Consider the following 12,736-nt stretch of genomic DNA (forward strand, 5'->3'; position numbering starts at 1 on the left):
TGTAGTTTCAAAGACTTTTATTTCTGATTTTAAAGTTATGGAAAAGAACATAACTTTTACTCCTGCCTTTCATGAGTCAAATCCTGGTTTTGGCTTCTCCTGCTCTGCCCAGACTTGATGCCAAGCAAAGGGGCCTACAGCTACTTCAGCAAACTCACATGCCACCTTTCACTATTGATGAGACATCAAACCTATTTCCACTTTCTACAGTCTCTGCAATACTCTGGTGACAGTTCACAACCATAGAGTTCTGCATCAGTCATCCAGAGGTTCTCCACTTGTGCCTGCAGATTTAAGATACACTTTGTGTCTGCCAATAGACTGGATAATCGTTCATCTGTACCTAAACTCCTATGCCCTACACTGCTTTTCCAAAAGACAAAGATGGATATTAAGTAGCTCTGCCTTTGAGATGCTAATCTTATCCCTCTTCCAGACGTTCACCTTCCTAAAAGACCTTTCTTTTCAAGATGACTGACGTATATTTCTACAAGCAACCAGGTATGCTAAAAACGCTACTTTTGTGGAAATCTGCTTGTATCTGTACAGCTTAGTTTTGAACAAATTTAAGAACTCAGCTCTGTAAAACTCCTCTTTTACTGTCTACGACCTTTTAAGTTACACGTTAAATATGTAGATTTCAGAATGTTAAGTAAGAGAGTGGCTTACATGTGATTTATTCTGCTAATGGCAAAGTTAGATTCTGATAGTTGGGGGTCCTTTTGTTTATTGCAGGAAAATTAGTTTGCTTTGCTTTGATTGTGGGGTTATTTTTTCCCAGTGCATCTGCTGGAGCATTTGTGTTGACCTTAAAACACCTTAGCAAAAATACCTGACATCTGAGGTGGAGGCTTGTAAGGACAGATGTCACAAACCAGCATTGGTATTATACACCCTTTAATTAGAACAACACTGTAACAACTATGCAGAGGTTAAAAAATAACCCAAATAAAAAGCCTAATTTGGAACCATGGAGAGCAGTAAAGCTCATGTTGTTATGGGGTCCACAGTGCAAGGTTATGATTGCATGTCCTCTTCCAGAGCTCATGTTTTGCACTGGTTTCCTGCACGGTGCCAGCAGAATAAAAAATTATTAATACTCTGAAAACAAGCTCAGTTACAAGAAACTGATCTGTAAGGCCTGCTAGCACCATTCTACTGGTATTTAACTTTTCCAGTCATTAAAGGATAGTCAGTTACAGGACTAGTTGGGGTCTGTATTTTTCTGAGGTTTTCTTATACAGTGGAAGATTTATTTATGGATTGATAAATACAATATCCAGTCTCACTGGGACAGTAAGGCACAACTGTAGGTTTACAACTATAGAGACTGAAGAGAGCAACACCTACATTTAGGTAAATCACAAAGCCTACAAGCACTTTTTACTTTTCAGTCAATTAACATTGTTACATTCCTATTTTACATGACATGGTTATAAAACTATAGTGTTTCTTTGTAATATAAGGTAGAAGTTTTTAACTTACATTTCTTTCTGGAATTGTGCTGCACTCTGCAAAACAATGAAGTGCAACATTTGACTTCTGAATTCCTTAATTTAAAACAAATCAAAAATCCTTTAGAGACTTGCATGTTATTCTTTAACAAAAGTGATGATTAAAGGAACTGAGAAAAAAGTCAATGCACATTTGAGAGTACTTGGAGACTGTTAAGTGTATATAGAAATGTTAGTATGTGAAGCAGTTATAACACCGATTCTTCAATAGAGAAGCTCCCAGGGTTTTTTGGCTTTATTGGAAGGACCTCCTAGACTATGAACTAGATGAGATCAATTGTCAATTTAGCCACAGAAAATTGTTAGTATTGAACCTTCAAGAATTTTGACTTCTTGAATTTATCAGCATTATATTAATATATTAATCATCTTACACTTGCAAAGAGATTTGTATAGAAATACATTCTGAAATATTTGGGATAATAGGTACTTCCCCAAATTGTATTCTTATGCTATAGCCTTCTTAAATACACCAACCATCCTCAACACAAATCTAACAGACCAGGAAAATATAAATAATTACTGCTTATTCAGGCCTCTATAATTGGGAAAAAAACCCCATGGAATCAGTTTCACAATTTCATGTTTCATGACACTGTTACCAGGGGGCAGTGACAGAACTACAACTCCATATTTTGGCATGCCTAGTTTTCTTGCATTATGTATGCTGGTCAACAAATTTACACTTTCAGAAGCAAAGCCACCCTTATGAGAGGAGGGATCCTAGATGAAAGCAACCTGAAGAGGACACTTCATGGTCCATGGGCTGTCAAGCCTGAAAGCTACTCAAAAGAAAGAAACGAGTTTCTGCATCTGCTACAGTTTAAGTGACTTAGTGCAGAATTCCTATTCCTTGTGAGAACATCACAGCCTGTCTCCACCACAGATTCTCCCACTGTCCCTATGAATTAATTACACCAAGAATAAAATCTATTCACAGTACTTTAAAGTACTCTAGGCTACCATCATGCATTCAGTGCTAGTTATACAATGAAGCCATATAAATTGAGAAGTCCTCAAGTAAAAGACAGATTTAGAAGCAGTGAAGAAACAAATCTGCATGTGAAGAGCCAAATAGGAAAGGGTTTAAAAAAAAAGACAGCTGTAATGTGGCAAAAGTGGATCATTATCACTGCACCTAGTATTTGAGTAGATGCTTGTCTCCAAAATGTTTCAGAGGGCACTTCTGTGGCATTTTCCCATTTTTCCATTCTCAGATTCAGAACTCAGAAGAATCAGTTTGTAGATTAAATAGCAGTGCATAAGGAAAGACATTTTTACTGAAACAGTAGTGCAGAAGGAGACAAGAGAAAGGGTAAAAAAACCACGAAGGAAAACATTAAAAAAGCTCCTTTTCCAAGTTGCATGGCAGCCATTTCCCTTTGTTTCTGATGCACAGGGAATGTTCACATTGGTAGAACAAATCAGGGAGGGGTTGGAGATGTATTGTATATGCCCCAGGAGCAATGCCCTGGGAGATGGTGCTTAGGATAAAATGAAGTTCTATTCATTACACAGTCGGAGTAGAAAGGAATAGGTTCTCCATCCATCAGTGAAGAAATCGAATGCTCATTTTCTGCTCTACATCCACCTTCTCCAAAACCTGCAATGAAATTGAGAAACAGCTACTAAAGTTACTGTACATCTCTCCTACAAACTTTTCTTACTCTATTATAGAGGAAATGGGCAGAAACATGTGATTTCTTCAATTCAACATGCCAGTCTTCCAACTAGAGACTCCTATTTTTCATTATGGACTAAGGTCTTCCCAAGGGAAGGAACTTCAGCCATCAAAGCTGGAAGAAGGCTGTCAATCAAAATGTAACTAATGCAGTTTCAGTCAGCCAACAGCACAGAAAGACCTGGATTTACAAAACTAGATTGTGTAGGAATGCCCAGCCAGGAAACACAAAGGAGAACAGAGTAGAGGAAGGGGCGTGAGCAGTCACCGAAGAGCAAAAATCAAGACCACAGCATCACTAATGCAGATCATTGTAAACCCGGGGTGGCAATTTCTTTCACTAAATTGCTATGAACACTGAGGTATGAAGACATTACACTGCTCCAGGCTGTTTCAGGCAGTAGACTTCAGTGATTCCAAAATTAGGGACCTCTAATTTGAAGAGACCTCTGGAGGTCTTTTAGTCCAATCCCCTCAACTCCTACTTAATGCAGGGCCAGGTAAATCAGGTTGCTCAGGGTCTTATATAGTTCATATATGTCCAAGTAATTTCTACATCTTCAGCAGCTATGATCATCCTCTTCGTAAAAAGTCTCCCTTAAAGCTAACAGCAATTTCTCATGTTGCAACTTGTTTCTGTTGCCTTTTGTCCGTCTTCAAGATAAGTCTGGTTCCTCTTGTCAATACCATCCCATTAGGTAGCTGAAATTGTTCTGCTACAGGACAACTTTCTCCACTATCTGATGGATCCCTATTAATACCTATTTCTGACTACCAAAAGATGTAGTTCAAAGGAACTTGAATATTGGTATTAGTTGTGTCACTAACAGATGAAATCTACAAGTGAAAACTGATCAGTACTATTACAGCAGAAGGATTATTCTGTTGTAACTGTGCTATTAAGGCTACTTAGACAGAAAGAGGCAGAAACAAAAGAAAAAGTAAAAATTCTTCAGTATATTCAGTGCTGTAGCTTTAAGTAAGAGTATGAAGAACCATGGACTAATTATTAGTACCCTGACAATATTAAAAAAGAACACCCCTCCCACAACTAATAGAGGGAACAAAAAGCTAGCGAAAGCTTTGCCCAAATCCAGGCATGACTATCTGAATTACTTCCTCTCTGTTCTCATTTGCATTTAAGTCTGAAAGACTTACTCATTACTAAACAGTTTCATTTAGTCATTAAAAATGTTGTTTGCAAACCTTTACAAACTCTGCAAAGGAGATGGCGCTATCTCCATCTTGATCAGCTTCCTGGATTGTCCTGTCAGCAATGCTGCCCAGCTGCTCATCTGAAATATTTACACCAACCATCATCCGTAATACCTGTAACATAGAAAATAACCATTACTGACACAAGAGCAAAGTATTCTTAGTGCTTTTTTCTAGTGTGTACTGCCAAAATAATACTATACGAGATTTTCATGGAAGTAATTTCCAAACAGACTTCTACTGTCCTTTGTACATTAAGGCTTTCAAGAAAAGTAACTTCCTTTTGCAGCTACCACTGACAAAGAATCCTGCTTTTCCACTAGGCAGCAGGGTAAGAGAAAGCTTTTGGACCCACAAGTGAGTCATTTTGTCCAATGCTTCTATTTTTTTCCCCACAAAACATACCAGCATTTGACGAAATATCTGCTGTTTGAGATAGTTGCCTACAGGAATCTTGAAAGTACACAGTAAAATAACTGCCATTACTCTCCACAGTTACTAAAGCATTTTCTGTGCTGATAGAAGACGGCAGTTGCAGTCAAAAGCAAATTGTTGTCCTAAATCAGGAACCACAAATTGCCATGTGTATTTCCCAGGATTAGTAGTATGTAATTACTCCAAGCTCAAGCCTAGTTTCATATATATGTGGCACTGATGAACTTTGATTACCTTTGGTGCAATTTCAAGAAGTTTTATTCCATTGAGAGGATGTGCAGAGGATCAGGCAAACAACCTAACCCACCCCAATGATTGTCCCTTTGAAGTACTGTAAGAAGCACCTTTCAAAGTCACAGAAGGCAGTTCTTAAGGGGTTTAAGGGGTTAGTGTATTTGTTGAATATTTAGGTATCATTTCCAATAGGATCTGCCTAGCCTACCAAATGAGATTAAAGTCTCATACCATAACTAAAGCTTTAAACCAGAGGTAAGCAATTAGCCACCAAATTCCTGCAGGAGTTCTTTACAGAAAACTGGTGTAACTCTCTTCTTTCTAAGAGGGTGTGAAGTCATAGAGAAGGTCACGATTGAGTCATTCAAAGCAGCCCTGTGCTATTTACCTGAAGAAGCTCATCCCTGGAAATCTTGTCATCTTTATCTAGATCATATAATCGAAAAGCAACTACAGAGAAGAAAGAAAGAGCAGTTGAATTTGAGTGCCATTGTTTTTCTTCATAACAATATATTTACCTAAAAGAAAACCAACAAAACTAACTATTTGTAAATTATTTTAAGACAATTAGCTTAGAGTTTTAGTTCACCATAAAACTCATGCTCAGTTCCATAAAGTGTTATTACCACAAACAGGAACAGCATTATCGCCAATAATGGAAAAATTTTAGTTTCAAACATACCCTGCTTGCAGGGTATTTTCTCAAAGCCCCAAGTCAAGGAAGTATAATTATCACTAAGATACATTCAATCCTTTCATTTCAGAGCCAGCCATTTTTATGTTACTATTCATTCTCTTTGACTACATTCTGGATAAATATGACAGAAATTTTAAGTGCTCTGAAGTCTGTTGCCAACTTTGATTAGCAAGAAAGAGCATTCTGCTCATTTGCTGTAGGCAGACATTCAAATACTTAAGAAAGTACTCAGCTGAAGGTGAGGAAAAAACACTACATTATATGGAAGACTGGAGAAAGAAACAGAAAAGCACATTCACATATGGGACGTGGCTTCTAAATCTGAAATAATTTTGAATGCAAAGCATTTTGAAACACTTCTGTTATGAACATTTTGCAAAGAATATCTATATCTCAAGATTCAAACAAATCCACCAAATTCCAATACAGCAATGGCTCAGTTGTTGACATTCTGACCAGGTATGTTTCCAAGTTAATTGTTTGAAAAATCAGGTATTAGGGGCTATCATTCCACAGGAAACAACTGTACAAAAGATGCCAAGCCCCTTTCTTCCCTTCCTAGGGAAAAACTAAAAAGAAATTATTCTGTAGGAAGGTTCACATTTCTTACAGTGGAGCTTGTTACTTCGGCTGTTGAGTGGTTCTGGTCCATTCTGGTCTTTGCTCTTCTCATTATCTTCTATGGGTCGGAAGTGTGCCAGTGTCCTCATGAATCCACGGAAATTCACCTGATCCTCTCTGCATAAGCATTTCAGCAGGTCAGGTTTAGCACAGCTTATACAGGCTCTTCATTTCAGTAAAAAAGACTCTGAATACCTAAAACATCAAGACCATATGAACTCTTCCACCTCACCAGGGTTTGGCTGCCTATGCTGTTGCCAGCTGGGATCATGCTGTTATGAAGTATGATGTGTAAAAAAGCAGCTGTGAGAAGTCTTGTTGAGGAGTCCCCTCCCCTTGCCTGCAAGCTTCTGCTGAAACTCAAGCCCTTACCCGTAGGCCCTGCCTGAGCTATGCAGCTCTGCCTGAATGTGGCAATGTGTCTTGCTGATCTGGATCCTACTTTCCCTGGATTGACTTAAAACTAGTTTCACCACTATCAACCACTGGACTATTGGCTGACCTGACAAGAGTCACCAGACCTGCTCTGCTTTTCTTGTTCAGGTGCAAAACCCTCTGTCAGCAAGTACTGTGCTGTCACTCTTGGCTTCTGCCTGTGGGGCTGCCATTGCTCACTGCTCTCTGACAGGGAATTCTCTTCTCTAGTTTCTGTGGGAACTGGCCATGTAAGTACTTTCCAGGACTCTTGCTTTCTATTCAGTAAACTCTGCCTGGTCTTTATAGCTGATATTATAATTCGATTAGACAATCAATCCCCATCAATCAGTAATGACAACTGTGTTCAAGAAGAGAAGTAGATTCCATAGAACAATCCAGAGGTATAAAGAAGGAGAGATGATACTGCAAATTTTATCATCTCTTTGGATTTGTGTTAAAAGTGTCATAAGCCAGGTCTCAAATATAATAAAAAACTAAAAACAATCAACCAAATAACCAAACAAATAACAATGGTACATTTAGATATAATATAGTTAATTGCAATGCTACTTAACATAAAATAGTGTTGACACAAGTTTGCTTTAAGATATGCCTTGTCAATAAATAAAGCACAGAAATGTATTTATTAGTAAATTCAAATTCTGTGCTTTATCAGCATTTTGCTCCTACCAAAAGTTCTCATGAGCTACAAATTTTGTGCCTGCTCACAAATTCAGTTTGTTGAAACTCACCCTTCTGGAAAGAAGGCATTGATGATTCTGTCTCCGAGTGGATTGATGGCAAGCTCTGGAATCCGCTGGAAGTCTTCACGGCTAAGTAAAGCAAGAACACAAGAAGTCTGCATGAAGCTCAAGTCAGAGGAGAAATTGCTTTAAAAGCATTCACAGTAAAACATCCATGGAGTTCTATTTCTGCAGCAAGGCTTTAAAAACGTAAATCTGTAAATCATGTTTTCTCTATGATTAATGGCACAAAACAAAGCAAAAGACAATGCCAAGCCTATATTCCATTACAAACTAGCAGTGTTCATTTATCATGTTAACAGCCCTTCTCAGACACTGACACTGTTTGTACTAGAAACCTTACTGTAAATAATGATGCCAACTAGTTTGCAATGTAAGAAAAGGTTCTGAAATGGCTTTGAAGGAAATTATGGCTTCAAAATTAAATAGTGACTGGGGGGTTTTAATAATTATCTTGGTACTAATCATTTGAGTTGTCAGGACTTTTCCAGACTGCCTCATTTCAGATTCTGGAACAATACCATACTCATCCAAACATCCTCCAGGTGATCTGCATGTTTCAATAGATTTTTTTGTTTGTTTATGCAACAAATTTATAACTTATTATAAGTGCCAAATTTCAGATTATTCCAGCTTCAACCAAGCCACATTCCTACTTTGAAGAAGTACATTTACACTTTTACAGACGCTTGTACATCAGATATAACTTCACCAGTACATGCAAATACTCACTGCTCTTGCTAGCCATTCTCTTTTCTCTCATGATTATATATACACAGCACAATAGAAACACAGCTAAGCTTACATTGTTATGACTTTCTCTGATCTGATAGACATCATGAGTTGTACCATATACACGTTTTAGATCAGTATGACATGAACACAGGGTTCATTCCATTATTAGAACTGCAGTAATAGTTTCTCTTCTCTTTCAGCCTAATAGACTGACAGCAAGAGGGAAGTGGGATAATCTTGGTGTGACCAATGCGGATAAACCAAATGTGTCTTAGTGAACAGGTTTGGTTTCTTGGTTTTTCCATGACAACAGAACACAGCAACTTACCAGTTAGTACAAGATGTACTCCATAATCATTTTAAACTGCAAACAACAAGGGGATAAAGCTGTAAAAACCCCAAGTCCATTATGCCTGTATGCATAACTCAACATTTCCTGCCCAATCTTCAGATTCCCTTCATGTCAAATGCAGTCCTGCTGATTTTGAAGTTTGAGACTGTGATCCAAACTTGGTTACTGAATGTTTGCTTCTTTTGAAAACTATGCTTACTAAATGAATTGGCAACAAGGTTTGATTCATGATGCTGTTACACCAAAAAAATTGCCAGAGTAAGCTCAAACAAATTTCCAGATTATTTCAGTATGCTGGTCTTTTATAATGATATTAAAGACAGGGGGAAAAGAAATTGGCTGACCTTATCACTAGTCTAGCTTGAGAAAGGCAGAGAAGCAAGACGTTCTATTTTTAAATGTATTCTAAAGCACTCCTCGCACCCAGTCACACCACAGCACTGTTGTTAAGAGCTTCAGTTACAATATATCTGTTACAACGTGTTTAAACTGTTTGACCTTCTAAATAGAGCGACCTGACCGTATTTTAAGTTATCCCAGCAAACTTCTGCTCTGACCAGGTCCGACTTATTTTTAATAGGCAAAGTTAACATCCGTACGGCATGATCAGCTTGTTACCAGGCCCTTCAGGACTCCTGCATTTTAAGCTACAGCTGAAGGGCAGAGTATGCATTAGTGATTTAAGCAGATGCAGTGATGTGGAAAACCTATGTCCTAGTAACAATATTTTAATGACAGAACTTCCATGTCAGTGCTAACATTTATAACCTAAAAGCAGCAGCTGCCCTCTCTTCCATTTAGAGCAAAATCCTAATGCTTCACCAGATTCTACTTGCATACTACCACTTTTTGGAATTCAGCCTCAGTTTACACTCAGTATTTCAGTCTCTAGTTATTCTGCTTTCTAACTGGAGATTAACAATTAACCACAAAAAAACTCCCCAGGTTTAAATCTATTTGTCCTGTCATTATCAGGATTGCAGTAGAACACTTTCATTTATTAAGAGCACATTACTGCTTGAGTGTTATAGCTGAAATAGCTCTAACAGCCATAAAAGCAAATGAATGCATGAGGTAAGTTATTCCCCACTTTATAAAACTAAGGCTTACTGCAGTCATTAGAGACCAACTTTAGCTGGCTGAAGCTGGAGCTTACAGGAAATTCAATGCCCTCTACTTCTTTTGTTTCATTGGCAACAAGGCTCTTCTAAGGTATCTTTTCAGGAATGTGGCTCTTATTAAATCATTGCTTAAACACAAGATGCAAAGGACCTTTAACTGCATGTGAACATTCTGCAGGGCAATGACATAATATATATGCCAGGGTATTCAGCATTAGACATAACTTGCAGCAAAGAATTTGTAGATTCTAAGCAAGACAAGTACTCCTAAGCGTGAGTATACCCTCCAAGGCACAGAGCAGATTCCTCTTATAAAGGTGGCTCTGCCTTACCCCAAAGAGTGCAAGAAACATACTAGACCCTTTTTTTCTTCCATTTCTGGTTCTTCATCCTTGTAGATGGTAGAGAGGCACTGTTACCTCACCAGGGATGAGGAGGGTAGGGTGATCTAGAGTTGAGGAAAAGTAAAATAATGGAGAAGAAAAAAACCCCAAACGTACACAAATCAGAAGTGGTAGATGAAAGATGCCCACAGGATATAACTAACAAGAAACTACTTGAAGAAGGAAAATAATTAAAAGCAGTAAGTTGTATCATGCAAGCTGGTCAAACAGTTGGTCAAACTGAAGAGGTTCCATTACTCCCTTCCCTTCTTAACATCAGTTTTGTCCTTCATCTAACCTTTTAGTGGTCTAATGTATCCCCGTTAAAAAACTCCCTACTTTCCTCCTCTCCATTCTCTCAATTATCTTTCTGTCAAATTGACAACTTGAGGCAGTTGAAAAAACTTCAAAAAACCTAAGAGCACTATGGCTGCAAAGAGGTGCTAGGAGCCTGCAGAAGTTATGGGGAAAGAATACGGACATCCTCCTCTTCCATGACTGCGTCAGACATCTCATTTAACTTCATCTTTACACATGCTCTACACAAATATTAAAAGCTGCTTAACTATCAGAACAGTAATTGGTTCATAAACATTAGGCCCAGAAATATGTGAAAAGGTGATTAATTTGATGAGCAATAGAGAAGGAAAGAAAAAAGGCAGCAAGCATGAAGTGTGGTTGAGGATGGAAGTATAAATTATTCTTGTACCCTATCGTTTCCAATCCAAATCCATATCCTTCCTGTCTTGTCTATTTTAGATAAAGCTAAAAATGCTTGGCATTTTCCTAAGGAAAAGTAAAGAATTCCACACTCAGAGAGCCAGCTTTTATGTTTTACTTTGCAAACTTGCAATAGCAGTTTGAACTAATAAGAACAAGCCTGACACCTTTCCAGACCAAGATCACTCAATTAGCAGGCCTGAGTAGCTCATGTATACCCTTATCTCATGATCAGAGGTTTTCTGAAGTTCTCCAGGAGACACAGTCTGGTGAAAGGCTTTCCTAAGTATGAGATATGCATAAACAGCTCAGTGTGTCTATTCTCTGTATGTACCAGCTTTCAGATTACTTGCCCTTCCTTCCTTCTTCCACACTTACCAGGCTATACCAATTACTATATGGTAATTGGTATACTTCAGAAGTGCTTAACCTGTCACTTCCCTGGTGCACAAGAAACTACTGTTAAGTGGGAGGTTCCATACAAAAGTTCCATGCAAAAATAGCAGTTTATACAACTCTCTCCTTTTTACAGCTCTATACATGTCTGTCTAGAGCCACTTACTAGTAAACTGTGGAAGATGTATTCTTGTGTGGTGTACGTTTCAGTACCAGCCCAACAGGAAGACTCACTGCAGCAAACACATACTTATCCTGGTCATATGCTTCTACTTCCTCATATTGGAAATCAGCATGTAAATAGGAGAACATGCACACTGGTTTTCTCCTGAGCTATGTTTAGGACATAGACAGAACAAGTGTGTTCCAAATTTCACAACTTAGATGTAACTTAGACATCGAAGGGTATGGATCCAACCTCTTGTTTTGGCAACTCAATACATCACAATATTGAAATCAAAGGTGACAAAAGAATTTTCAAAAGAACAGTTTTGTTCTGTCTTTTACAACATGGTTTCATTGAGGTGGTGCAGGTCTGAAGGAACTTACTTTGTTTAGGAAAAGTAAAGCTAAGGAAAAATATAAAATTTTTCTACACTTTTAAAGAATTGACAGGTAAAAGTGGAGCATAGTCATTTAGAGAATGAGAGAGGAGAAAAAAGGAAAGCATAATCAAGGCATATAAAGTTTTGTTTCCATCAATAACCATCTTTAATACTTCATTTATGTAAATCTTTAAAAACAAAGTGCCTTGAAACTGCACACTGGACAGAAATATCTGTCTGGGAAAGATTTCTGCCTTTGATTATAGTTCCAGAACTACCAGATCTTCTGTACAAAGTGCTCTTTACCCTGCCCTGCTTCAGAAGGGTGGTACACATGTAAAGATTTATTTCATGCCATAAGGAACTGCCTAACACTTCTTTTCATAATCATAGTCACATGAGTGATTTTGTCATATTTGATTTGTAAGTCAAAGGCATAAGTCATCCTTAGGGAAACAGTAATACTTGCTCACAGGAAACAAACAGAAGACATACCTTCCAAACTGGTGGTAGTAAGCAAGTGATAACTTCATCTTACTTGTCTTAAAGCAGCAAGTTCTCTTTGATCTGTATTTCAGAGACCAATATCTATGACCTTCTGAGCTGTAGTTCTTACTCTCCCCTCATTCCTTGGGATTTTTTTTTGGGGGGGGGGAAGTAGTTTTCCATTACCTAAACTTAATACTTTCTGCACATTGTGGGTACCAGAACAAGTTGAAAAATTTGAATGCCACTCTTAAGTTAGACTTATTCCAGAGTGGCTATGCTCAGGGGCCAAGACTGCAAATTAAGGGATCATAATTAGCACAGTTGCTTGGAGTTTCCAAACAACCTTCACTTCCTTTCCGAGGTACCACATGATTATCAACAATGGAAGCCAAACTCCTACTAATGTGTAATACTGTG

The 12,736-nt window shown here is 38.0% G+C and overlaps 1 protein-coding gene across 2 annotated transcripts in view; it reads right to left on the minus strand.

Annotated features, from left to right (window-relative positions):
- CHP1 (calcineurin like EF-hand protein 1) overlaps nucleotides 1–12,736 on the minus strand; it is a 20,877-nt gene continuing 8,141 nt past the window's right edge. For both annotated transcript variants that reach the window (XM_071558411.1, XM_071558410.1), the window contains exons 3-7: nucleotides 7,567–7,647; nucleotides 6,387–6,514; nucleotides 5,468–5,529; nucleotides 4,402–4,524; nucleotides 1–3,117 (exon numbers count right to left, since the gene is read on the minus strand). In XM_071558411.1, the coding sequence (XP_071414512.1) occupies nucleotides 3,064–3,117; nucleotides 4,402–4,524; nucleotides 5,468–5,529; nucleotides 6,387–6,514; nucleotides 7,567–7,647 (448 nt within the window). In that variant the 3' untranslated portion in view covers nucleotides 1–3,063. The remainder of the gene's footprint in view (nucleotides 3,118–4,401; nucleotides 4,525–5,467; nucleotides 5,530–6,386; nucleotides 6,515–7,566; nucleotides 7,648–12,736) is intronic.

This window comes from Pithys albifrons, chromosome 6 (genome assembly GCF_047495875.1).
Source record: "Pithys albifrons albifrons isolate INPA30051 chromosome 6, PitAlb_v1, whole genome shotgun sequence".
Lineage (NCBI taxonomy): Eukaryota > Metazoa > Chordata > Aves > Passeriformes > Thamnophilidae > Pithys > Pithys albifrons.